The following is a 27,468-nucleotide window of genomic DNA, read 5'->3' on the forward strand; positions in this document are numbered from 1 at the left end:
CTCTGCGCTGCGTTTGGTACTTTGCTTGCAATGCTTGCTTATTTGCAATAAAACAAAGTCTTGTAAATAAGTGAAACGAGTCGGGAATGAAGAAAATAAGCACTTATACCTGTTGAATTAAGTTGTATATGTCGTTCAAGTATAGAGTGCCTAACTAATAAACATATCAATACAGCCATTAAATGATGGCTACAGAAAGTTTTGGAGTTATAAACGATATTGCCCAAGTTTTTCGCCCTTACATTCAAAATATCTATCAGGATCTTAAACTAGGTATGCAATTCTGTAGACTTCTAAGTTTTAAAGGTATTTGTGCGTACAAACTGACTCTTTTTGATCATAAACATTTATTTGACAGGATTATGCAAAACAAAGGTTGACATCGAAAGAATATCTGGATCTGGCGACGGAGCTGAAAGTCAATTCCGATTAGTTTTGCCATACTGTTCCAAAAAATTAAAGTGGGAAGTGATCTTCGATGCTTCTACTCCATGGTTTGCTCCGGACTTTAGATTTGATGATGAGTCATTCTTGAATAATCTAGATGAAGATTTTTTGGAGGATAAAGTGCCAAGTCTGGCTAAGTGGAATGAGAATGACCCTAAGGCTTTAAGTGGAGTCATATCAGAGTTGCTGAATTTGTATAAGATTCACCAGGTATGTTTTAAAACATAATTATTCCAAGATATTAATGTATTAAGGGAGTTTAGTCATGCTTTTTTGTTCTAAATAGGGTACACTGTAATAAAAGTATGTACTTTTATTCTACTTTTGACTAACAATATATCATTTAAATTAAGTTTTAATAAGCAGACACATCTGCTAACGATTCTAAACATTTTTATATTCGAAAAAATTGGAAAAAGTTGTGCTTCCGGTGGGACTATAATTGGGAAATATATTATTTCTTGGTGACTTTAGTTTATAAATTACTCACAAATATAGGAGCGAAAATCTTAATTGTTTCCAAAAAAATAAGGTTTGTCACTTAATCTGAGTGTGAGAATAGATTTTTTTTTACAAAATACTACAAGTAACATTCCATTTTAACTTATGTAAGTAATAAATTTCAGATTAGAAAATTGAATGAAGATGAAAGTTCCCGGGCTTACTTTGAGTATAGTGCGTTACTCGGAGATGCACTTACGTCGGAAACAGACATTGAAGTGTGGGTTGGGAGCCATGTTGTTGAGTTTCTTATAAGGTTGAATGTTGACACTTCTCGATTGCCCGAGTTATTCAATGAAAGGTATACACCTTTACATTTTAAATATCATAACTATGACAAACATTCTTTAATATCCTTTATTAAGAATCACATTAATTAAACTTCTTTTAAGCCCTTTTACAATCTATCATATAAACTGATGTGTGCTGCTACGGCCCAATATTACAATTTTAAAAACTAGTAATTATTAAAGACACTGCTTTTGTATTACTGAAAGGATTTAATTCTTTACAGTATTGATCAGAATCCTGGTATCGACACTGCCCTGCTACTTGTGAGATATCCTAATTCAACAAATGCAGAGTTGATCTTGTCACCGCTGCTCACAAAATGTCTTGGCAACATAACATTACCACCGTAAGTAACACTTCTTCTCAACATATGTGCCATTTTCAAGCAAACAGCCACATTGTCGCTTAAGTATTCTTCAGCATTAAGTAAGCTTCTTCTGTAATTCGCAACTTGTGTCATTTTAAAACACTCTCTACGTTCGTGTTTTAATTTATCGCCACTTGTTTCGAATTTCTTATTTATCACACTTGTATCGTAATGTACTAATACATCACTCTTATTATATTTACAGGATGCATCAGTCTGGAGTCTTAATGGATTATGTCCCCATGGTCACAGAACTGTTAAACAATAAAGTAAGTATTATTCTATAGTGTACCACACTGGTGGTAAACAAGCATCCGGTGCGTCTGTTGGTTAGCTCTAGCCTAGGGACACCTTCAGACGCCGACAAAATTTGTTAAATTCAAATACTGTACATAAATCTCCTTCCTTATTTCCTTTTACTGTTGAAATTGTAGCACCGCTCACAGTCTCTCTGCTTAGCCTCGAGGTTGACTGGTAGAGAATGCCTTAAAGCATTAAGTCCGCCTTTTTGTACTGTTGGATTTTTCTTTTGTGCAATAAAGATTAAATAATAGTTATTTCATATTTGTTATACAAGGGGGCAAAGTTGTATTTTAACGCCGAGTGTGGAATTGAAAAACGAGCAAGTGAAAGGATTCTATAGTTGAACCACGAGCGAAGCGAGTGGTTCGAGAATATAATCCTGAACTTGCGAGTTTTTTAACACACGAGAAGTAAAATACATTTGCACCCGAGTGTAACACAAAACTTTTCCCCTCACTATGGCGAGGAAACTACATCGCAAAAAATGCGTTTATCACTGCTTCCAGTAGTTCTATAGGTGGTAAATCATCTTTTTTACTAGATTTACCTACTTTTATCAATTTTAAAGCAGTTAATTTGACTTTATTCAAGGTCAAATTACTTTACCCACTAGTGGATAAAATGCGTTTTTACCCGCTGGTATTAAAGGACAAAACACGTGTTTCTGAGCTAGTGAGGGGAAAATAAATAAATAAATAAATCTGAGGTTCAAAAGATTCAGTTCATTCAATCATGTGTTAGATGGCAGTCTGCACTGTGATTACCAAGTGACTACACATATTACTTTGACAGGAGTTCCTTATATTTGGTGATATTTGGTAATAACTTATATTTGGTGATATTGGGTTTAACCTCCGACCCAAAAACGAAGGGGTGTTATCTGATGTTATAATATAAGTTTGACGAGTCTGTCTGTGTCATCGTAAGTTTCGAACGGATGAACCGATTTACATTCGATTTTTAGGGTTCCGTACCAAAGAGGTACAAAAGGAACCCTTATGGTGCCGCTCTGTCCGTCTGTCTGTCGGTCCGTCTGTCACATTCCTAAATATCTCTAGAACTACTTATGCTATCGATTTGAAATTTTGAATAGTTATGAACATTGTTAACCTCTACAAATGGAAAGTATTATTTCTTTTATTTGAAAGCTGAATTAGTCGTGAGTGTTCTTAGCCATGTTTGATGGAAATAGGTCCACCATGTCGGTGTTGTTTTTAAAAAAATCAATTTACAGATCCAGGCGCTCCTTAATAACGAGAAGCTGAAGAGGGAGTTACTGGCCCAGCTGATCGTGAGGTACGAAGGGGCAGTGCTGGAACACGACGCCAACAACGCCGCGTTCCTGTTCGAAATGAACGACTTTCATTGGATATTACAGATTGATATAGGTGAGAAATATCTGATATTTATCAGGTTCGAGTAAGCGATGAGCTATTGGCGAAATAAACGAATAAATGATAGTTGTTCCCGTGTAAATACCACAAGTCCGAAGAATGGAATCATGAGCATTGCTAGGGTTTCAAGGCACGAAGGTTACGAAATCACGCCCTTTGGCATTGAATGCCTTAAAAAACCGCTGAGCGGATCTCGTTACAGTAAACGGGTGGTTATAAATTATGACCGAATAGTGAATGTGTTAAACAGGTGGCCTAGCGGTAAGATCGTGTGACTTTCAATCCGGAGGTCGCGGGTTCGAACCCCGGCTCGTACCAATGAGTTTTTCGGAACTTATGTGCGAAATGTCATTTGATATTTGCCAGTCGCTTTTCGGTGAAGGAAAACATCGTGAGGAAACCGGACTAATTCCAATAAGACCTAGTTACCCTTCGGGTTGTAAGGTCAGATGGCAGTTGCTTTCGTAAAACTAGTGCCTACTGTCAAATCCTGAGATTAGTTGTCAAAGCGGACCCCATGCTCCCATGAGCCGTGGCAAATGCCAGGATAACGCAAGGAGGATGAGTGAATGTGTTAAACAAATCTTTTGTAGATACAATATGTCAATAATCACAAAATTAAAATTTTGAAAAAACCCCCGACCGCGACATAGTGGACCGATTTTCATGAAACATGGCTAAGAACACTCCCGACTAACTCAGCTTTCAAACAAAAAAAACTAAATCGAAATCGGTTCATCCGCTCGGGATCTACGATACCACAGACAGACAGACACGTCAAACTTATAACACCCCATCGTTTTTGCGTCGGGGGTCACAAAAGAGTAAAGTTAAAAAGTGCCAACACAGTCGTGTCATTCCTTTATTTTCACTACGCGTGAGAAAACGAGACACGACGATGTTGCCACTTTTTAACTTCTTATCTGTTAATTCCAAAAAGAGTGAGCTCTTGGTATTTAAAGGAAAAAATAAACCTCCAGCAACTGTTCCACCACTAAATCTCAATGGTACTCCATTGCAAAGGGTCTCGCAATTTAGGTACCTCGGGCACATTCTCAATGAGGAGTTAAAAGATGATAGTGACATAGAAAGGGAAAGAAGGGCATTGACTGTAAGAGGAAACATGCTGGTTCGCAGATTCGCAGGTTGTACCCTTGAGGTCAAGGTCACGCTCTTTAAGGCATTTTGCCAAACTTTCTACACCAGCAGTCTGTGGACCAATCATACTCAAAAAGCGTATAATACCCTTCGAATATTGTACAATAATCTGTTCCGGGCAATGGTGGGGCTTCCTCGATACTGCAGCGCGTCCGGTATGTTTGCCGACGCGCACACTGATGACTTTTATGCACTTATGCGCAATAAAGTCACGTCGCTCATCAGACGGGTCAGGGGAAGCCCCAACAGTCTCCTGCAGGTCGTGGCCGGCAGGCCAGACAGCGCCGTGCTCGGCAGGTTTAGCGAGCTGCATGCTCCGGTGGTGCGTGTGGCTCGATAATCCGGTCGGCGAGGCTGAGTTACTTAGTTAAAGTTTTGTAATTAAATTTAGTCTAGTTTATAATACTAACACATTTAGTTTTAGTTAAGGTATCTGTACACTATTCCGGGATAGTAAAATGTGGTACATTATTCCGGGATACTTTGGTTTTTGTCGCAAAATAAGGAAACTATCAGTAAAATCTTAAGTTAATGCAATATTTAATTAACTATAGATCAAATAGAACCGAAAAAGTCGATTTTCGGATATTTATCTTATCTTTTGAAGCCATGAGGTACCTCCAAATGCGTCAGTCGCAACCACGCAGTAGTTTCTATGGGCGTGTTTGACGGTGAGCTTAACGCGGCAGCGGAACTTCGTAAGGGTTTGCTGTGATGATGGTAAGTTTATTGATATTAAATTTGTATCATAATTGTCTTATAGTTATTAAAAGACATTTATATCATCTTTTCAAGTTAATTTAAAACATATTTTTATTAAAATGCCCGCTCCCGGAATAATGTACACCATTTTGACGAGGTGTACATAATTGCGGGAGTATCACGGAATAACGGAAACACAGTCCGTAATGTTTTTGTGTCCTATTACTATTTACGGTTTAGTATATTTATATATTTGATGTAAATACATTAAGTAAAGATTACAGATTATAGTGACATAATTACGGTACATATATTTTTTAGATTTTAATCTCATAATTGAATACGAAATGTATACTCATTGAGTAATACGTGCGAAATATTAGACTGTGCCATCAATATTAAATTTGTTTTATTTCATAAAATTAAAGCACAAAGTTTATTTATTTCAATGTTTTGAGTGCAATTGTTATATAATCTTCCAATATACTAAGAAAAAAATCTTGTTTATGTTTTAATATAGCCTTTTTTTGACTGCCGTAATTAAGTACACGACTTTATATGAGTGTATCTTATTCCGGTATACTTATATAAAGTATATTAAAATATATAAACTCATAAAATAAGGTACAAAGACCCGGATATTATGTTCTTAAACTTCCTTAGTTAGCTAAAAATTTTTATACCGCATATTGGTTTGTCCGTCAGCCAGTCTGTCCGTCTACGATTTAGCTCAATCATCATTCGTACTAGAAAGCTAAAATTTACATGAGGACAATACATAATAGGATAGACATATATAAATATAAAATAGTACCTATGTAAACCGATTTCATCAAACATGGCTAAGAAGAACACTCTCGATTAATTCAGCTCTTTCAAACGAAAAAACTAATCAAAATCGGTTCATCCATTCGAAAGCGATGCATTAGACAGACAGACAGTGAAACTTATAACACCCTGTCGTTATATCATATAATCGTTATACCGTAAAATATCATATTTCCCTTCCCATTCCAGCTCACCAAAATATTGCCAATTATAAAAAATACACTCTGTATAAGCATTTATCAAAACGATATGTGCATTATATATTTATGTAAACAATATTTTTAATTCGTTTCTTTACATTATGCTTCAACAAAGTGGACTTTAAAGATATCCCGTAATAATGTACAACGACTCCCGGAATTAAAGCCATACCAAAATTGTATCCCGGAATAATGGGCAAACTAAGGGTTTAGTAAAACAACGGTAATTTCTATAAATTAGAAGTTACGATGCAAAATAGTGTCTTAAATCAATCGTAGAAGACTTATCCTCAAAATAAAATAGTTAACACCACTAGAAACCTCGCATTTTTGTTTCAAACCTCACTTAAAGTAGGAAACGTCTTAAGTTCCCGTAATATGGTACAGTTACCTTATTTTTTAGTGTTTAAGTTCAAGTTTACATACTAACAAAGCTATGGACCAATGTTGTCTGAAAATAAACGCATTTTATTTATTTATTTATTATCTTTTTTGCCAGACTGTACTTTCAAATACGAATTCCTACTTCCAGGTGTAAAGTTCCCCGACAAACCACCGGTTCTTACGCTCAGATCAGTGTACCACAGCAGCAAAGGCAAACCAAAGTTTAAGGTGCTGCCGTCCTGCCCCTATAACAACTTTGAAGGATACATCGAACAACAGGTGGAGATCTTCAAGAATGAATGTAAGGGAATATGTTCTCAAATTGTTAATGTGGACAATTAAAACTTAAGATTTAAATACAGTTGTTTATTTTAAAGCACGTGAAGGTTGTTGTACTTATCCACTCCAAAAAACTTTTGGGACAAATGCAATTGGTCTTTGGATAAAGCTAAAAATCTGTATTTTTATTCACCATTAGGACAAAGAACCAAGAATATTTAACCCTAGAACATTCCCGGTTTAATTTGGACGAATAGGTCGATTGCCCGTCAAAGTTTCATAGTGCTAAGTAAAAAAAACAACAAAATTTTAATTTGTGTCAGAATTTTATTTCACGATTTAACAACTTATGTTACTTATGCACTATAATTTGAAGCATTAATAGTAAATAACTAATAAATAAAGGATATCTACTGCTATCAGCTAAAGCAGCTTTGAATCTTAAGTACCTAACTATCATTTGTCTCGATATTAGTGGCTTCGAAGTTCGTTGGTGGGAACTTTTTTTTTGTTAACTCAAAATTATGAATTAATAAAAACATAAGATAATATGATATTATACCGGGTGTCCCTAAAAGCAAAGCCAAAATGAAAACGGGTGATAGGACATCTCATTAAGCGAATGTGACCTTACTGAAAATGTCATGGATTTCGAGATATTGGTACTTTTTTCTTTACGATTTGTTAACCACGAGTTTTATTAAAAGGCCAATATCTCAAAAACCATCACTTTTCATTAGAGTCAAGTAGGTAATGAGATGTCCTTTTCATTTTGGCGTTGGTCTTAGGGACACCATGTATTCTATTCTATCCTAATTGAAATGTCCTTTAATGTAAGTGACTAGGCAGAGTAGCCAACATACATAAAAAATAATCAAGTCCTATCTGTAGTCAGTTACAACAGTTTTAACAATTTCGCCACTATTGAAAACGACCTATTTTAGTGTCAGCATAATTGAAATGTTTAAAAATATATAAATACAGATCAAATTAATCAATAAATACAGAAAACTCTAAATCACAAAGAGCTTTAGCAGTGACAACACTTGCCGACAGAAAGACTCCACAACTTTAATCAACTCTAATTTCTATTTTTGCATTCCTAATTTTCTATAACTAAATCATAATTTGACATTGAGAACTCTTGCCCGGCAAATGCAACTATTACCATCAATAGTTTTTGAATAAATTTCCCTTTTATTTTTGTTATTGCTATCAGTTATTCAGTACTTTAATCATTTGTGTTAATTTAATACAGTTGATCAAAATTAAGAACCTTACACATTATGTAATTAAAGCCTGGCAAAAAATAGTAGAAGATAATAGTCCGTCTATGTAAACCGTTTTGCATGTGGCAAATATTTTGATACTTTTAGTGTTGTTATGATAAAAAAAACTAAGTTCCATTTCGACTCTTTTTTGCCAAGCTTTAGTTGTAATACTCTTAAATTTTGGCTTCTAATTGGTTAGTTTCGTTGAAGAGTCTTTATCACCGAGGAGTTCATAGCGGTATCTCATGTACATGACTTTCATTCTGTCCCACGCGTTCTCGGCGGAGTCTAGTGCAGGCCTGACGTCGAGGAGGGCGAACTGGTATTTGTTATCGAGCTCTCCGCCATCGTAATAGTCGATGATGTAGCGGACGTCCTTACCGCAACGGTCTACGATCCAGTCGTGACGGTCGAAAGGCAGTTCGTAACTGTAAGTAGAGAAATAATGATTGTTTTAGTATTTACAAATCAATGAGAGGCCTTTGAACAGTAGCGGAATACTCAAATAAGCTAGGAAAAATAAGTTACTTTTCTAAAGTAGTTAGTTTATATTAAATGGTCAACCAAATCTTGGCACAGGTAAAGGCAGCATATTTGAAAAACGTATGGCTCAGCGGCCAACTGTCTTCATGAAAACGCGTACCTTCCAAAACCTTGATGTTAGCGATCATTGACGAGCCACAACACTTCAAAATTGATTGAAAATATAGGGGCGAGGGTTTAATTCCTATAGAAAATTTGAATTTCGCGCCTTTTTTTGTGCTAAGTTATGTTTGAGTGTTTCATATTTTTTAGGGTTTTTTTAGCAGTGAAATAATAAAAAATGTTTTGGTACATACCCCATCCAGGAGCGAATTCTAGCCCTCGGGCTGTACTGAGTGGCTTTTCCTCCAAAACTCTTCAGCCTCGGGTGACCACACTCTTTAGCATGGAGAGCCTCCCATTTCAGCACTTCTAGCCAAGCCTTAAAAATAATAGGTATGTTTTAATTTACCAAATATACATACACTAGTTGTGACTATCAATATCATATGACCAGTGATCGGAACTATGGGAGTAAAATTTTTACAAAACCTTAGAGCTGACATAAATTTTAAATAAAACCAAGATTATTATTTTCAGATCACTTTTAAATTTGATTCTATACATGAATCCAAGATTTCCAATACATTACTACAAGGATATTAATATTTTGATGACCACTTAGCAAGTTTTGTTAAAGTTTTACTCCCATAGTTCCGATCACTGCATATGACATATAGTTTTTAACATACAAAGAAAGGAATATGATTTAACGATGCTTAAATACGGAGAGTGGAAAAAGTTATCTGTTTGATAAAACAAAGAAGAAACTATGATTACTATTAGAGATGCAACGCATAGTTGTTTGGCCGGATACCGGATACCGAATATTCGGCCCAACCATCGGCCGAATATTCGGTAACCGGCCGCCGAATATTCGGTTAGTAGATTTTACCTACAATACCTACAATTTAAGCAGGGAGCGGGCGCGTCGTGCAGGTTTTGACTTATTTCGTAGTGAACTTCGCGCGGAGTCCGGTATTGTTTAAATGTTTTTTTTTTTTTTTTTACATAATAAAGTGCTATGATTATAAGTATTATAACCGTAACTGTGTTTTTTTACATTTAATTTGTTTACCCCAAAATCATTCAATCAAAAATAGCACATCCGGTATCCGGCCGAATATTAAAATAAGGGCCGAATAGGCCGGATACGGAATAGTAACCAAATATTCGGTGCATCTCTAATTACTATAATAAAATTTTAACATGATTAAAAAAAAAACATTGAACAGTTAGTAACCGTAACAAATAATTACGTCAATGACCAAAACAGTTACAGTAATTTAAGATTTAGATTAGGGCTCTGGATATTCGTTACTACCCGCCGATCCGTGCGTCCGGCCCCTTAGCCCCGGCGGTGCTAAGCGTCCGAACTACCCGAACCCGCCGAAGTCCGTTCCCGTGTAGTGCCGTTCGCGCGTGTAGTGCCGAATCGGCGTTCGGGGCCGGACGGCCGGACGCACGGACTTCGGCACCGTTCGGGTATTGAACACACGAGGCGGCCGGCGGACCGATCGACTTATTGCCGTGCCGGTTTGTATTTAAAAAATAGGTGAATTTTAAAATTCATGTTAATATAGCGAACGAATACGAATTGGTTTTTATACATACTCATTTTATTTGAGTCAATAACGTGTTAATTATATTTTTTGCACTTATTCCCGTTACGTTATAGGCTATACAAATATTACAAACGTATTCTTATAGGTCCATACTTTCGCCAGGCACACTATACTGGTTTTTTTCGATAAAGTTGCTTAAGGCAATTGCAAGTTTAATGGACTTTATTTTTCTATAGGTTAACTAATAGAAGGGTATTGGTTTGTGTGAAAAATACTATATTAGTTATATTAATTGATTGTTTTATGATGTTCATGGGGACTTACTATATGTACAGATGCTGACAAATATACTTGAAAATATTATCTTCGGTTACCGCGACAGTTACTCATGCAATTTATTATAGTTATATCTATGTCTCATAGTTTTAAAATAAATAAATAAATATTGGGGACATTACACAGATCGACTTAGCCCCAAACTAAGCGAAGCTTGTAATACTCTGGGTGCTGCGCGACGATATACATACTTAAATAGATAAAATACATAACTATGGAAACGGATTATATCGCGTATACTAAATGAAATGTATTTGAACTATCGAGTTATTAATTTTTATCTAAGAAGTTAGTAGAATTAACGTCGCATGAGAAGACAAAGGTAATAATGACTTGTGGGCGGCACAATAACCAATACCCGTGGTGATTTTTACTAATAATAATGACACTCAAACCTCACACCCGGCTTCCCTTTGACAAGGACAAACCTTTTGTTTGAAAAGTTCTAGATGTAGCCGCGCTGTTTTACAAATACCTAGTTAAGAATGGTATATTTTTTTGTTATTTTGGAGGGAACCACCTTGAAGTGAATATGTATCCATAGTCCTGGTTCTTAACTTGCGCTAGTCGGATAGGGTGTGACAAAAAGCATGAGACTTGACATGTATATGTCACATGACATGTGTATGTTACTTACAAACACAACAGAAAAAAATAAAAGTACGCAGACGCCGAGGTGTCAATGTTTCCCCTCTTTTCCCTCATTTTTATATCACTATTTTCAGGTTTTTTATATTGTTATGAAAACCGTGAAAGCTATAATCACGATATTTGGGAAAAGTATATTCTCCATAAAGTCTTTTAAAGTAGGTGTCTTTTAAGGTGGGTAGGTAAGCTTTAACTCATCATTTTCAAATTATGCTTAAGTCCCCCGCATAATATTTGTTTTTAACTACTAGTGGGATGAGTAGGGGTAACACTATCGACTGTTAGTAATATACTTTAAATGGTAGTATTGTAGAGAATTTCATGGTACTTCTCCTAGACATCTTTCTGGTAAGTACCTACTCGTAATATTTACTTACCAAAACCTTTAGTAGTTTTCGTGAAAATTTAAAAACGCTAAAAATGGGAGATAATAGTGGGGGAAGAGATTGACTCCTCGGCGTGTTTCTACTTCTATTTATTCTTATGAACGTCAAAGCTATGTGCATACCAAGTTTCATGCTTTCTGACATCATACTAATTTAGGCCACTGAAAACTCGTGCTCTATATAATAATGCCTAAAATGTAAAACATGGAAAAAATCGAGTAGTTAAAATTTGTCCCCCAGTCACAATTGCTCCGCTGTCCCTTTTTAGGGTTCCGTAGCCAAAATGGCAAAAACGGAACCCTTATAGTTTCGTCATGTCCGTCTGTCCGTCTGTCCGTCTGTCCGTCTGTCCGTCTGTCACAGCCGATTTACTCGGAAACTATAAGTACTACAGTGATGAAATTTGATGGGAATATGTGTTGTATGAACCGCTACAAAATTATGACACTAAATAGTAAAAAAAAGAATTGGGGGTGGGGCCCCCCATACATGTAACTGAGGGATGAAAATTTTTTTTTCGATGTACATACCCGTGTGGGGTATCAATGGAAAGGTCTTTTAAAATGATATAAAGTTTTCTAAAAAACATTTTTCTTAAAGTGAACGGTTTTTGAGATATCAGCTCTCAAAGTCGTAAAATATAATTAAATATATATTAAATAAATATATTAAAATAATAATTAAATGTTTGTATTTTTAATACCTATTGTAATTTACCACGAATAAACGATTTCTATTCTATTCTATTCTATTCTAAAAAGTATGTCCCCCCCCCTCTATTTTTATAACTACGGGGTATAAAATTCTAAAAAAAATAGAGGTGATGCATGCTAATTAACTCTTTCAACGATTTTTGGTTTGATCAAAGTATCTCTTATAGTTTTTGAGATAGGTTGATTTAACTGTAATTTTTATTTGCTGCTACGGAACCCTTTGTGCGCGAGCCCGACTCGCACTTGGCCGGTTTTTTCATTTTAGTTATTAAGGTTTTATCATTTTTGGTTCTTTAAACTGATTTTAATATTCGCTTGAACCGAAAACGCGAACGATCATCAAGCATCACTATACGTCGAGAACGGATCGGACCCACGGGTTTTTAGAGTCCGTCGATCCGGACACACGGACTACACGGGTACCCGGACTTTAATTACACGGTCCCTAATTACCCGTTCCAAACGGGCCAGAAATCCGGATTCGTGTAACACGGGAACGGATACCCGGCAACGGGTACACGAAACACGGACGCGACCGGGAGCCCTAATTTAGATTAAGTATATAGGTATTAAGTTTAGATATAGATTTTACCTATCTCATATCTTTGTATTCACTGTGTTGTGGCAATAAACGAATCTTCTTTCTTCTTTCTTTCTAAATAAATCTATTTTTATCACCGTAAACCCTTAAAATGAATTGTTTTAATAAAAGATAGTAAAGATTAATCTGTGAAACAGAAAACATCATACCTGTTCATTATTAGCATTGTGAATTTTAATAATATCTTCCATATCCTTTGGCTTTATATCTTCATCCTTCCAACGCCATCCCTTACGTAGCATAGCATTCCAGAACATCTGTTGACTCGGGTACACCCAAAACTCTGTGGAGCCATCGGGCATGGCTCGAGGGATAGATGAAACTTGGCGTTGGACAGGCAAAGGAAAAGGCTGGTCGGGAGCTGGTTGTTGATTTGCTGGTGGCATCTGTATTTGAAATCAGCATTACAATACCTAAGCTACTAATGAATACTATAAAAAATGTATTGTTCTGACATTTAAGCACTAAATAATATAAAAATAGCATGCTTCTTACCATGTTATACGGGTTTATGTCATTGGTGGCATTCCCATGCTGCACTGGACATTCGGAAACCTTGGGCGCGCTGTCTTCTTTTTTGTGCATTGGACATTCTGGTGGCGGATTGGCGTTATTCACTGGAGCCTTTACGTTGACACCGGCATCAGCAGATACGTGATTGCCCATTTTTTAAAGTTAACTAAGCCAAGCTTACGTAAGGTGACCTTAGGTTAGACGTGAACGGAGTACATATTTTCCTAAAAATAGACACAGATAAATATACACTGGAACAACCACTTGCATATAAGAATATTATCAATTGTACAAAATTTAAACCTTAAAACACAGGAATATAGAAATCGCTTTTTAATTTTGGGGTCTTTTTTTTGCGAGATTTGACTGATGAAGCAAGTGTTGCCAGTGCAACAAGATAAGATACAAAACTATTGGAGATTAGAAATATAGGAGCGAAAGCTTTAAGTATCAGATGTGCATATATAAAATCATAGATAGGTGGCGCTGCAATCGCTGCAGCATAAGGGTTTGACAATCTCTTAGCTTTCTCGGTAGTGACCCCGCCTACGGAGCAAGAGGTCCCGGGTTCAAATCCTGATGAGACCTTTTTTATTTTTTTCTACTAATATTTTTCTTGAATTATTTTATTTTTTTCTTGTCCAAAAATATTTTGTTTTGTTACAACTTTTCGAAATTCCATTCGCAAGACTTACAACATTACCTAAGAATCCTAAGATGAGGCAAACAATGTAAAAGGGCTTAAGTTAACATTTGTATGAATAAAACAATAAATAAACACAAATAAAAAATACACAAAAATAAAATTAATGTATAAAAAAACAAAAAGCAAAAAGATCGCTGTCAGAATCGAACCCGAGAACATCTGTGTACGAAGCCAGCGCACTACCACGGGACTACGTCTTGACTTGCTCAGTCTGGCGAAATCAGCCTAGAGAAAAGAACGTCTAATGTCATGTCACATCGCTGATCATTGAGCGAGACATGCGCTCCAAGCGGAGAGATTTGTAACTGCAATTATAAGGCCTCAGCCGGTCATTTTTGCGATTGTTGTACTTCGACAGATCTTCGTCCTTTATACCTCTACTCTCCCTGTACAAAACGTTCTGTAGAGCTATGAACACACGATCACTTTTTACGGCCAGTCTATACGGGTTGATCATATCAACTCATTTGATCAGAAAAGAACGTGATAAAGCCGTATAGTATTGATGGAGTGATTAAAATACGGTACCTACTTTTTATAAAACATGTGCCTATTATATCCACTCTATTTTTTATTGAAAATTGGGCAAATGTACAACTGTTGTATACCAAAGACCATAGACCACATAAACTTGACAGAGCTTGACAAGTTGACTGTTCAGAAGGACGAAGAAAAAAAAAAAAAAAAGCATTGGATTTGACACTGACAGCTCACAGTTTGCTTCAAAACTCCAACGGACTTTCATGAATTAAACTTCGTATTATTGTTATTTTTTTTTGTTTGGGTTTCTTGGTAAATTTAGCTACTAAAATGTCACAGCAGCAGACAAAGAATAGCATAACTCTTCGGGGATCTGCGCAAATTATTTGCGAGTATTTGAGTAAGTAGTTTTAAACAGATCAAACACTGTACTGTATCATGTAAACTACATTCATGTTTTAGGCAGCTCGTTTTATAACAGTTATGCCTTTTCAGAGTACGCCATAAACTCGGTTCTATTCCAAAGAGGACTGTATCCTCCAGAAACGTTTAAAGCAGAGCAGCAGTATGGAATCACCTTGCTTATGTCACAGGATGCACAGATTCAAAGTTTTCTGACCAATCTTCTTTCTCAAAGTGAAGGTATGTGTCAATTTAATATTTAAGTAACCCTCAAACTGCATAAATAAACAGTAGTCTTTTTACATTGTATGCTGCATTCAATACAAAGGATGGATCCCTATCTAGGCTTAGTTTTGTTAGAATTGGACATATAATAATTAGTAAAATTTTCTCAATTTCCAGAGTGGATAATCAAGAAAAAGGTTAGCAAATTATCACTTGTAATCCTTAACGTAGCAAATAAAGAGGTGCTTGAATGCTGGGACTTCAATGTGCAGTATGAAGACGGTGATGCAGCTCTATCCAAGGAAAAGAATGAAAGTGTAAGCAGTAAAGACCTAAAAAAGATTCAACAAGAAATTAGAGACGTAATGTTGCAAGTAGCAGCCACTATTTCATACTTACCATTCTTAGACTGTAGATGTTCATTTGACGTATTAGTCCATGCTAAGACAGATTGTGACGTCCCTGAGAAATGGGCGGAGGCAGAACCTGTGGCAATTCAGAATGCGCAGAACGTTCAGTTCAAAGCATTTTCGACCGGACTCAATAAAGTAGAAACTGTAGTTAGCTATAAGTTAGTTGATTAGTATAGTTAGTCGGCAGCTGTCTTATTGTGTTGTTTAATAAGTAGAATGTGTGAATAGGTTTAACCAAAAATATTTCAGAGTAGTTTCTTTTTAGAACCATTGCTGGTTGCTGTTATTATTTCAGTATGTCCGTCTCAACGCCATTTTGTATTTGTAGCACATTGATTTTTCGATTCACCACCTATACATATATTTTATTTTTTAATCTGCCTGAAGTACATTGTAATGCATTAATTCTATGATCAAACAGAATGCTCATAGACACTATAAGTGGGTTAAGGTTGCAGTGGCGGCTGGTGAAAATTTCTGCTAGGCAACACTGAGCAAAGAGAAACCTACTTTTACATTAGGTACTTTCTTCTTCTTCTTATTTAAGAGCTAATGTAGCTCTTGTCGGTGGAGTATGCGCCATATTTCCCTATTCTCCGCTTTCCTCTTTAGTTCTTTAGTTCTTGATACGACATGACACCGGCCTTCTCCTTGAGCTGGTCAACAAAACTCCTCCTGGGTCTTCCGCGCCCTCTTCTTCCTTTCACCTTTCCTTCTAGGATATTTTTAAAGAAGGTATCATGTCGTATCAAGTGACCAATCATTTTGCCTCTTCTGTTTTCTATTTCTTTAATTAGTCTTCTTTTTAGGGTTCCGTAGTCAACTAGGAACCCTTATAGTTTCGCCATGTCTGTCTGTCCGTCCGTCCGTCCGTCCGTCCGTCCGTCCGCGGATAATCTCAGTAACCGTAAGTACTAGAAAGCTGAAATTTGGTACCAATATTTATATCAATCACGCCAACAAAGTGCAAAAATAAAAAATGGAAAAAAATGTTTTATTAGGGTACCCCCCCTACATGTAAAGTGGGGGCTGATATTTTTTTTCATTCCAACCCCAACGTGTGATATATTGTTGGATAGGTATTTAAAAATGAATAAGGGTTTACTAAGATCGTTTTTTGATAATATTAATATTTTCGGAAATAAACGCTCCTAAAGGAAAAAAAGTGCGTCCCCCCTCTAACTTTTGAACCATATGTTTAAAAAATATAAAAAAAATCACAAAAGTAGAACTTTATAAAGACTTTCTAGGAAAATTGTTTTGAACTTGATAGGTTCAGTAGTTTTTGAGAAAAATACGGAAAACTACGGAACCCTACACTGAGCGTGGCCCGACACGCTCTTGGCCGGTTTTTTTTCTCTCACAATTTCCAGAACCTCTTCATTAGGTACTTTACTAGTAATCAATTTTAGGCAAGCCTGTGGGAATCGGCTTGTATGGATCAGCCGCTGCTGTAAAGTTGTCACCATATTTAAACCACATTTTTTCATACTGTTTATTTACAATCATCTGTTTAATCATATTTTTTCTCTACCTATGTGAATATTGTGATGTTTCTATAGGGACACTTCGGCAGGTTATTTGTACAATACAAGCAAATCTCTACTTTGTATTTTGAGCAGATTTAACAACTTTCTGTGATAGAATGAGCAGTTGCCTTTTGTTACTTCTAAGTCTGTTTGATGCATGACAGCATTGATATCATTTTAATCAATAAGTAGTTTCATTGTCCATTATTAAGTTATATACCTCAATAGAATAACTAAATACATTTTACTTAATCTGGTAGATTTTTGCGTATATGCATTTAGAATAGGCTAGTTTCCTACTAGTCAAATCAGCTTCTTTTTAAGAACTGTCAAAACGATTTGGTAATATGGAATTACTATGAAATACTGAGGAGTGATGTCTGATGTCACGGTCAATTCATTTACGTTATATCTTTCTCTTTGACGTATTAAGTATATAAGAAAAGGTTTATTAGTATAGGAAACTAGCCTATTTTATATTGTAACATTTTTTTTATACTTCATAGATAACAAGAATTTTGAACAAAATACTCGCGTTCGCGTTGCGTTCGACCTGTGTGTGCAGGGCCGGATTAAGGGTAGAGCGAGTGGAGCGGCCGCTCTAGGCGCCACATGATAAGGGGGCGCCAAAATCGAGAATGTGGAAAAATCCATACAAAAAAATTATACGTTGCGTGGGCGCGCACATATCACAAAATGGCGAGAAGAGTCGGGAATGAATCCAGCTATTGAAAATCTAGATTTTTAATTCAGATTAAGTGGAAAGTTGCACCACATTGCCAACATATACCAACACTCAGGGTGCTGTTGCTAGGGCGCCGTAATTGGAGGATTCTCCCTTGACGAACCACATTGTTATGCGGCCGAACGACAAAGTTACGTCGCTATCCAAATGCAAACATATGAGTCTATCCGTTAGTCCAAAGCGGAGTTCCTCATAAAGCCAAAGGCGCGAAACGTCTCAGAGAGGCGCAACTTTGTGTGTCACAGGAGAAGATGAGCGAACTTCAAAGCACTAAGATCCCGAAGGGCACTTAGTGGCAAAATACCGAAATGGGCATCCCGACAGTGACGATAGAGTCCGCAGTTAATCTCTTAATTAACTCTTAGTATTACAAAGATAATAGTATTAGTATTATAAAAAAATACTAGGCCTAAAATTCGGGAACATAGGTGCCCTGTGAAGTCAAAATACCCCAAAATATGACAAAGACGCAGCTCTGCAGGAGATCAAAGCTTCAAAGTTCGCAGATTCCCCGCTAGCGGGTTGAGTCTTAATAAGTAATAAATTGTGTCAATAGGAAAAAAATCGCGCTCGCTTCGCTCGCGCTCACTACTTATATCAGTTCTCTTTTAGTTACTTAGGAAAAATTCTTCGGTCGCGTTTTCATTTCGAGTCTGCTTTCCTGACTTGGCCACTATAGTACTCCATTTTGTTTGTTATTTTATGTAGGTACATGATATCCACGTTCAGCCCCACGTAACTATACTAGGGTTCGACTGAGAAAGTTCAACCCTTTGTCCCTTTCGTACTCTGTATGATGATTACTTAGTATGAAAAAAATTTCGCGCTCGCTACGCTCGCGCCTTTTTCCTGCGTAGTGGAAATTCTTGTCAAGGGCGCCGAAACTCAAACTCGCTCTACCCTGATCGGCGGCACGGGCCGGCGCTGTGTGTGTGACTTTAAATATGTGTACAAAGCGCGAGAACTTAAAGTGTTAAAATACTGTCAAGATTTATCATAATTAGTAGTTTTTGATTTTAAAACTTTAATTTGCTTTTTCATTATATTATACATAGGTACTTACAAGGTAGGACTAGGTAATCCATCATGTCAAAACTTCAAGTGTTTGTGAACAAATGCTTGAGGCAAATCCTGCGTATCTTTTGGCCTAACTGGATCACAAACGCTCACTTATGGAGAATAGAGGGCAATCAGAAACTATGCCGCCCTTAATTGACTTAGTGTCGCTCGGTTCAGCAAGAGGTCTTAGGGATAGGGTGGGAGGTGGTTACCCAAATGCCCAAGACCGGAATAAATGGAGAAATATGATTCGAGCCCTACACCCCAGCAGAGGGTAACAGGATGTATATGTGTACAGTGAGCTGCGAAATAACATGGAGAAATTATGAATGTTTTCATAGATAAATACTGAACTTATAATAGATTTGGCATTCACATCTATATGTATATGCGATTATAATATTCGCTAACATGTTCGTAGCTTACTTTGCGCTGGTGGCCGAAGGCACACGGACCTCGGACACTGGCGATCAAATATATGAAAGAGGCGCGTTCCTAGCACACAGTATGAGCTCGTGTAGGTGAGCGCGTACCTACTATGCTTGTATGAGTGAAATATGACAGGTCGATTGTTCGCGTTTTTGACAGGCGGTAACTGTAAGGTAACCGAGAGGGGGTGGGCGGCACTTTCAGCGGGGACCGGGAATGGCCATACTATACGATAGTACTCTTTATTATACTGTGCAAGGTCGTTGGTTCAAGCCAAACCCCCGGCTTGTACTAATGAGTTTTTCGAATCTTAAGTGCTAAATGTCATTTGACAATTTCCCGTCGCTTTTCGGTGAAGGAAAACATCACGAAGAAACCAGACTAATTTCAATAAGGCATAGTTAATTTAGGTTGTGACGTGGGCGATGGGCTGGCAACCCAATATGGGATAAGAAATTAATGATCACTCGTGCGTTTATAATTCGTTTATTAAGTAACAAACTAAGCTCTTACAAAATAGCAATTAAAAGTTACAATAAATAACATCTATTCAGCAAATAATACTGTACAAAATCGTTAATATAACTTAACATTTTATCGGGCAGTAGGTACACAATGCCCGGGGTCCATTTCTCGAAGCTACGTTACAATTTACAAGGTGGTAGTCAATGTCTAATATGACAAGTTGGAAAGAGACTTCCGCTTATAACTTGTAACTTTCAGCTTTGAGAAATGGGCCCCAGGCGTCGACAATGCAAACGGTGGAAATTAGGTCAATTTTTCATTTATTTTTGAGTACCTTTACCATGAGCTTTACACAGATACCTATATATGCTAGCGAAAACGTACTAACTCGGGGACAGTCCCGGCCATAACGTCGCACAAAAAGAAGGCCACCAAAATATCTGACACAATCTTATTTCTAGAGCCAAAAGAACTGCCAGATATTTATAAATAATAATAGTTATTTGTTATACAAGGGGGCAAAGTTGTATTTTAACGCCGAGTGTGGAATTGAAAAACGAGCAAGTGAAAGGATTCTATAGTTGAACCACGAGCGAAGCGAGTGGTTCGAGAATAGAATCCTGAACTTGCGAGTTTTTTAACACACGAGAAGTAAAATACATTTGCGCCCGAGTGTAACACAAAACTTTTCCCCTCACTATAGCGAGGAAACTACAACGCAAAAAATGCGTTTATCACTGCTTTCAGTAGTTCCACAGGTGGTAAATCATCGTTATTACTAGATTCACCTACTTTTATCAATTTTAAAGCAGTTAATTTGACTTTATTCAAGGTCAAATTACTTTACCCACTAGTGGATAAAATGCGTTTTTACCCGCTGATATTAAAGGACAAAACACGTGTTTCCGAGCTAGTGAGGGGAAAATAAATATTATAGAACTTCTATTATAGACTATAGAACACAGATTGACTGAGTCCCACGGTCACACGGTATTTTTTTATTTTTTTTTATTATAAACTGGTCAGTGATTGACCTTAGTCGCAACTGATGGAAAGTGACGACAAGGCCGAAGTGCAGCCTTTTAACCCCCAAACGACACACAACGCAAAAACGACGAGGTGTTATAAGTTGACGTGTCTGTCTGTCTGTTTGTCTGTGTGTGTGTCTGTCTGTGGCATCGTAGCTCTCGAACGGATGAACCGATTTAGATTTAGTTCTTTTTTGTTTGAAAGCTGAATTAGTCGGGAGTGTTCTTAGCCATGTTTCATGATTTCGGTCCACTATGTAGGAGTTTTTTTCAAAATTTTAATTTTTTGGTTATGTGCTATGTTATTGCCGGTGACTAAACGTAAACTGTGTAGGTAATTCGCTATCGAAATGAATAGTTACATTTTAAAATTGTTTCATACTTTGACAACAATTATAGGTACTGCCAGTTGAAAGTAGGCGGAAATCGGAATAAACAAAACAAAAAATCCTATACTTATCACCAGTTTTGGGACTAAAAGCAACTCCATTAATGTTCGCATTGTCTATATTAAGTGAGACTCTTGTCATTCATATTTGCATTAAGGTGGCTTCGGAGTACAGTTAACAGCATAGACAAATTACCCTTTATTGCCTTATTTGTAAGTATGCAGATGGCTCAACCATCCGCAGCTGACATAAGTAGGTACAACACAGCGTGAACTCAGTAAACTGGACCTAGTGCTGTACATTGGGCATGCCATTTAAGCGCTATCGGTTAAGGGGTAGGTATAGTCTAATAATGCTGGTCAGGGTACGTAGCCGAATGACACAAACGCTCACAAAAAGAAACGCTCGTAGATATCCATCTCTATTGCTCTTGCGTATTAGCGCGAAAGAGCCAGACTAGGTACCTTTCGCGGCGTATCGTTTTTGTTTCGCGTCGCAGAAATGCCATTTGGCTACGGCACCCGGCACCTGATGTGACGTACTCTCCATCCCTAGCACAGCATCTTTTTTATAAGCTGTTTTCAAACTTTTTCACGCCCGCTGATTTTAAGCATTTCTCGCTCAGTCTTACAATCGAGTTCATAAATATCTGTACATTTCCTCACCTTAACTCGTAGCAATAAGGTGAAAAAATGTGCACATATTTATGAACTAGCTGTACAAGAAACTGGGCATGTAAAAGAGACATTTGAGAACGCTCTGACGTCCCTGTCGTCATCTCCCATTCGCTTAGCACCTTCAATTTTAAAAACTTATTATTAGACTGATTTAAAACTCAATGTTCCGATTAGGCATCATAAAACCGGCATAATAACATGTATATACTAAACTGCATAGCTACCGCGATTTCTTTCGAAGCATCTTTTACTACACTCGCAATAAATAGAAGGAATGATTTACAATCGTATCGATATCTAATCGGTTTCGCGTCGTGTCAGTTACTGATGCTAGGTATACTATACTGGAGCTATTGACTGTGCCAGTCTTAAAATTTGACGTTCGAAGGCCAAACATCAGAGGTATATTTATCTTTAAATGTACGCGTTTTCATATAAAAAACTTGTTTTGTGTATTTGAATTACATATTCAGTAGATGCCTACATATAATTACTTTATTATGCTTAATTATACATATTTTCTATTTTACAACGCATCAGCTTTCTGTCCGGGGAATGAACGCACGAGCGCGACGGACGGCGCGGCAAGTGGACGGCGGCGCTGCTGTCTGGAACAGCTCCATACAAGTGTATACATTTGAACCGACCAGCGCGTGTCGGGTGCGTTTAGTCCACGGCCTTATCATTTAAGTTTCCAGTATAGTATTCATATCAGTCGTAGTCTCAGTCGTCTCGTAGGTCTGCCGTTCACCTCCACACAGGCTCGTTCATATCTATAAAAAAAAAACACAGGATTTATTTTCTAGTTATGTACACTGAAACACAGTTATGTAGGTACGTGATAATAATCTACATCTTAAAAGGCTTCTGCGCATTATGTTTCGACGTAACTTACATATTACATACAATAATAAAATACCCATTAACAATCACTAGGTATTATGTGTTTCACTTTTCAGTGTCGAGCTTTAACATAAATATTTTTTGGCAAAGTAAAGTTGTTAAATTACAGTAATGATACACATCTAATTCAATATATTAAATCTAATTGAAGTTAGCCCGGAAATCAAAGTTTTCCAATTCACGTATTAGAAAATGGACAGTTCTACCAAACGAAGAATTTATGGCATTTGTGACTTTTCTTAAACATTTTGATTATCTCCACGGATTATTGTAAATGACTAGTTTGATTGGTCCGATGAGCCAAAATGAGTACCTACCTATTAGCCTCAGAAACAAGAGTAGGTACGCCATTTTACCCGATCCTGAGAGGATCTAGAATATTTTCGTACCGTTTTATAAGTAAGAAGGGTAAAGTGTACGTCAGAAAACATGCGCATGAGCCTTGATAGTTGTACCTTGTTATCTCACAACAAATAAAAAGATTTTTATTGGATAGTAGATGCAACCCCAGTAATGCATGCTTCATTAGATTAGTACTACATTAAGCTTTGATTAGTAATTAAACAACAACTTATACTAGATTAATATAATTATAATAAATGTAACTTGTTTTAGTTTTTAAATAAAATATAAATTTGTAGGTTTAGCTTTATCGTCGACAGTTAAAGTATGTGCTATTATATTTACGAGGTTTTCAGAACTAACAATATAAAAAATCGTACCATTAGTTTTGAAGTAGTAAAACCAACAAGTTACATTTCCATACCTTTACAAAAATGAGTGCGGAGTGTTAAAATTAGTGCAATATAAAATAAAGCTTAAATTTAGAATACATACCGTTTATTTTCGAATTGTGTTCTGACTCTATCCAGGACAAAAAAGTAACAAAATTATTTTTATCCACAGAGCACTTTTATTCACAATCTTTGTTCGTCGTAAAACAAATAAGTACTCGCAAATAAAAATAAAATTAAGTAGGTAAAGGAAAACTTAAAGAAAAACAAAATGTCGATTCTCTGTTAATTCCAACACTCATTCTTTTATTGTGATTTTGGTTTACCCATTACATAAACTTAACGGTATAACGCGTCTTAATATTTGTTGTGAGACAATACTTGGGTTATAGGGGATGTGAAGTCACAAAGCCAAGGCAACTTATCTACGAAAGACGTTTGACCAATGTTTCATTTGCTGATTTTCACTTGTCCGAAAGCTTTACATACATTTATTGATACATATTTATTTTCGGATAAAACGCGTTCGGTCAAATGAAAATTCGGCATAATGAAACATCGAGCAAACATATTTCAAAGTCGAGATAAGTAAGCCACTACCAAACACCGTGCTATTACTTTTCTACGTGTCTTCACTTTACCCTCGACCTAATGCCCAAAAATCCTCAATCGCATAAAAATAAATAGTACCTTTTCTACTTTAATTAATTACACATAAATAATGAACTTAAAATTTAATAGAAGTACTTTATACAAAATGAAATATCAAACAATAACAAAACTAAGTTCGGTCCCATATTATAGCGTTGAAATAAATCGTTGAGTAGAAAAAATCGCTATAACCTCAACCATTCGTCATATTAGCCACACTCATAAACTCATACATTATTATAAAATTAAGTTATATCTACCTAGCTAGTATTAAAACTGCGCGTTGACTAGGTGGATTATAAAGGACCAATACATTGTTACAGGAATAGTTTTAGACATTATTATTTTAGCTTTATGTTGGCTTATTTGCTATGCGACATTTAAAAAGACGATAAATAGGTAACACAGATTTTAAACTAAGTACTTTTTTTTTACTTTCCTGTGAAGTTAACTTTTTGCAGGTATTTCTCTAGGAAAATGATCACTACTGTTGATTATGGATTATTATAATAATTGATCGGTATCTACTTTCATGACTGTAATTTCAATATTTATTCAAAAACGTCGTCGTTCTATTAATATTGTATACATATATGTATAAATTTTATGACCCAACAATATAATAAATGGATTAAATATAATATTCGCATAGCAAATAAGTTAGTATTACTGTTTATGCGTTTTATTAATTAAGTAAAAAACCCGTAACCTACTAGATATGTATGTACATAATTTGAAAGTCTCTGACAGTTACGGACTACCAAACCTTAATCGTAAATAATAAATTCCAAAAAAATACAAATAGGAATAATAATACATGTAAAATATTTACAACTTCACTGAATAAAGATTTATTAAAGATAGTCGGTTTCTTGTATAGAAAACAAATAGTACCGAATACCTATTAAATTTCTACTAAATTTGCATAGTTCAATCAAAACACCATCTCTGAGTATACGTGTTTGTAAAATCTTAAGTTAACAATCTCACTGGGCCAGCCATGTACATATTATATTTAAAAAATATAGCTACTTTCAAACGACAAAAACACAGGTAAATGCGAAAATTGGGCAAACATTGCCCAGTTGTTGGAACATCTTGTTTTCTCCTCAATAATGTGAGAAACAAGAGTTTGCCGAGTAATTTCAGCAGGTAGACGCTAAAAATAAATGTTTACGATAAAAATAGCCTTGCAAACAGCTGGCCCCTTATACTTACACCATAAAATGTATGTATTATTTTATAATTTTAGCTATTCGTTTTTATTATTCAGCTACTTTGAAATTTATAGATAAATCATTTCAGTCATATTAATCATCGCACACAGACTCTGATAATTATCTGTTTTTTCAACATTTTCTAAATGGTTAAATGTGTCTAGAAAGTGTTTTTTTTTATATTGATTGACAAAGTACCAGCGCCTATTCTATAAAAAAAACTTACTATAGACATAAGAAAGTCAAGATAACTAATTTACAGTCCAACATTCGTATGCGGCGAATGTAACATCGCGAGCAAATATATTAAAAATTGGAACGAGGTGGGTTATGCCACAAAATAAATAAGTATAAAAGATCCGCTTCTGCTACATCATTACTTAATACACGTTATAATTTATTCTCAACCAACCTTAACCTTTTACAAACCATTTTAGTAAAATCACAATCGCATGTATTTAATTCGACGAAGCGGATACTTTATACTCATCGACTCTTTAAACTTACGGATTTTAGCTTTCCTATGTGAGCTAAATTCCGCAAATTAAAGTAATTGCGGAGTTGCGTAGTAACAGCTAACAGTAGTAGGACGTGGAGAGGCCCAGTTTGCACGTATAGGAATGATACATACTGCTGCTATTTGTTATATCCTTGTTTTCGCAGCGCTGACCGTTGAAACCTTCAGGGCATCTGGAATGAGAACATAATTCATTATCCAACTGTTTCTGAATTAATAGTTACTGAATTTATTCATAATAAAAACGCTTGTATACTCACTTGCAAGCCTGTTCTTGTACAAGCTGAAAGTATAGGCAAGTGCCTCCATTGAGGCAGTACGAAGACGGGTCAGGCATCGGACATGGGGCTCCCAATGTCGCTGTTGACAAAATAGTTTTTATGTTAGCTTGACTGTAGCACGACACAGTGTTTTTATCTAGATGTTACATGACCTATCTATTTATTTTAATACTAAAACAGAGTTGATAATAATGTCTTAAGCCTATGGCACAAAAATAAATCTCCATAAACATGGCAGATATGAAAAAGGCGATTTGTTAATTTCCTCTTTAACGAAAAACAGAAGCTTTTCTAAAGTATATTTAAATTGGTAGTACATATTACTAACGAAAAAAGCTAAATGTGGACAATTTCTATAGCGCCCCGATTGCTTGCCCTAAAAACCCGTGAATTTGGCGCAAGGATTATGAAAACTAGGTGAATCCGATACATCGAACATCTGTTTCATGACTAATTGGAATACGAAGTACCTTTCACAGCTTGGAAGACTTTTTAGTGCCAGTTCCCAGTCGTCGAGTGTCCGGAATTTAATTGGATGAGATGACATAGTGTCTGGGATAGAACAAATTATATAAAGCTATTTACACTGATCCGACTTAGATTTGTCTGCAACTGGAACCTTCGACTAAAATCTGCGCCCGACATTCAACAAGTGGGAATGGGCTCTAAGCGATAATATTTTACGATATCCTCATTTCCATCGAAGCTCATTATTCAATAACTGATCATTCCATTGGCCTTCATAATGGCATTGTATTCATGTACACATTCGCGGAACAGCCAGCTTCGTGGTAGCACGGGGTAAACAATAACAATGTGGGGACCTAGATAGCTTCGCTTTAAAAGGCATAAACGGTATAATGATGCTTCCTTAAATAAACGCTAGACTAAGGCATCATTGAATACTACAAGTAATCGATGAGCGGTAATTTGCTAAAGGACTTACGCACGTGTGTACGATGATGATGATGAAATAAAGTTTTAAGAGTGATCAAAAATAATAAGATGCAAATATTATGTTGGAGGCAAAAATAATAGACCAGTACAAATTGTAAAAGATGTGTATCAAAAGAATTCGCGTATAATCAACATATAAAAAAATAGGTAAAATTCTAATTTTCATTCACATGACACAGACTATAATTAATC

At 36.2% G+C, this 27,468-nt stretch overlaps 4 protein-coding genes across 4 annotated transcripts in view; 2 read left to right on the forward strand and 2 right to left on the reverse strand.

Annotated features, from left to right (window-relative positions):
• LOC125226278 (BRISC and BRCA1-A complex member 2-like) lies at window positions 1–6,932 on the forward strand. Its single transcript, XM_048130208.1, has 7 exons — window positions 1–273; window positions 359–657; window positions 1,074–1,249; window positions 1,463–1,585; window positions 1,812–1,875; window positions 3,144–3,297; window positions 6,724–6,932. Exons 1-7 carry the CDS (start codon window positions 183–185, stop codon window positions 6,915–6,917), a joined length of 1,101 nt encoding a protein of 366 aa, XP_047986165.1. The 5' UTR covers window positions 1–182; the 3' UTR covers window positions 6,918–6,932.
• A 229-nt stretch (window positions 6,933–7,161) lies between these two features.
• On the reverse strand, window positions 7,162–13,857 carry LOC125226637 (holocytochrome c-type synthase). The gene is made up of 5 exons (XM_048130671.1): window positions 13,773–13,857; window positions 13,452–13,693; window positions 13,106–13,342; window positions 8,965–9,089; window positions 7,162–8,553 (listed from the first exon to the last, which is right to left on the reverse strand). The coding sequence occupies exons 2-5, from the start codon at window positions 13,620–13,622 to the stop codon at window positions 8,313–8,315; spliced, it is 774 nt and encodes a 257-aa protein (XP_047986628.1). The 5' UTR covers window positions 13,623–13,693; window positions 13,773–13,857; the 3' UTR covers window positions 7,162–8,312.
• Window positions 13,858–14,899: 1,042 nt separating this feature from the next.
• LOC125226342 (mitotic spindle assembly checkpoint protein MAD2A) lies at window positions 14,900–16,496 on the forward strand. The gene is made up of 3 exons (XM_048130302.1): window positions 14,900–15,055; window positions 15,151–15,297; window positions 15,460–16,496. The coding sequence occupies exons 1-3, from the start codon at window positions 14,986–14,988 to the stop codon at window positions 15,864–15,866; spliced, it is 624 nt and encodes a 207-aa protein (XP_047986259.1). The 5' UTR covers window positions 14,900–14,985; the 3' UTR covers window positions 15,867–16,496.
• Window positions 16,497–21,149: 4,653 nt separating this feature from the next.
• The window catches only part of LOC125226107 (protein vein), a 95,434-nt gene continuing 89,115 nt past the window's right edge, over window positions 21,150–27,468 (reverse strand). Inside the window, exons 4-6 of the mRNA XM_048129971.1 lie at window positions 26,299–26,398; window positions 26,153–26,211; window positions 21,150–22,789 (exon numbers count right to left, since the gene is read on the reverse strand). Coding sequence (XP_047985928.1) covers window positions 22,764–22,789; window positions 26,153–26,211; window positions 26,299–26,398 — 185 coding nt within the window. The 3' untranslated portion in view covers window positions 21,150–22,763. The remainder of the gene's footprint in view (window positions 22,790–26,152; window positions 26,212–26,298; window positions 26,399–27,468) is intronic.

The sequence above is a fragment of the Leguminivora glycinivorella genome, chromosome 5 (assembly GCF_023078275.1).
Source record: "Leguminivora glycinivorella isolate SPB_JAAS2020 chromosome 5, LegGlyc_1.1, whole genome shotgun sequence".
Lineage (NCBI taxonomy): Eukaryota > Metazoa > Arthropoda > Insecta > Lepidoptera > Tortricidae > Leguminivora > Leguminivora glycinivorella.

Excerpts from the sequence above, each read along its gene's own strand:
- LOC125226278 (XM_048130208.1), top strand. The coding sequence starts at position 183 with ATGATGGCTACAGAAAGTTTTGGAGTTATAAACGATATTGCCCAAGTT. Across the intron at positions 1,876-3,143 it reads CAGAACTGTTAAACAATAAA|ATCCAGGCGCTCCTTAATAA; the intron begins GTAAGTATTATT and ends ATCAATTTACAG. Across the intron at positions 3,298-6,723 it reads GATATTACAGATTGATATAG|GTGTAAAGTTCCCCGACAAA; the intron begins GTGAGAAATATC and ends TCCTACTTCCAG.
- LOC125226342 (XM_048130302.1), top strand. The coding sequence starts at position 14,986 with ATGTCACAGCAGCAGACAAAGAATAGCATAACTCTTCGGGGATCTGCG. Across the intron at positions 15,056-15,150 it reads AATTATTTGCGAGTATTTGA|AGTACGCCATAAACTCGGTT; the intron begins GTAAGTAGTTTT and ends ATGCCTTTTCAG. Across the intron at positions 15,298-15,459 it reads TCTTCTTTCTCAAAGTGAAG|AGTGGATAATCAAGAAAAAG; the intron begins GTATGTGTCAAT and ends CTCAATTTCCAG.
- LOC125226637 (XM_048130671.1), bottom strand. The coding sequence starts at position 13,622 with ATGGGCAATCACGTATCTGCTGATGCCGGTGTCAACGTAAAGGCTCCA. Across the intron at positions 13,343-13,451 it reads ACATAAACCCGTATAACATG|ATGCCACCAGCAAATCAACA; the intron begins GTAAGAAGCATG and ends TTTCAAATACAG. Across the intron at positions 9,090-13,105 it reads ACAATGCTAATAATGAACAG|GCTTGGCTAGAAGTGCTGAA; the intron begins GTATGATGTTTT and ends ATTATTTTTAAG.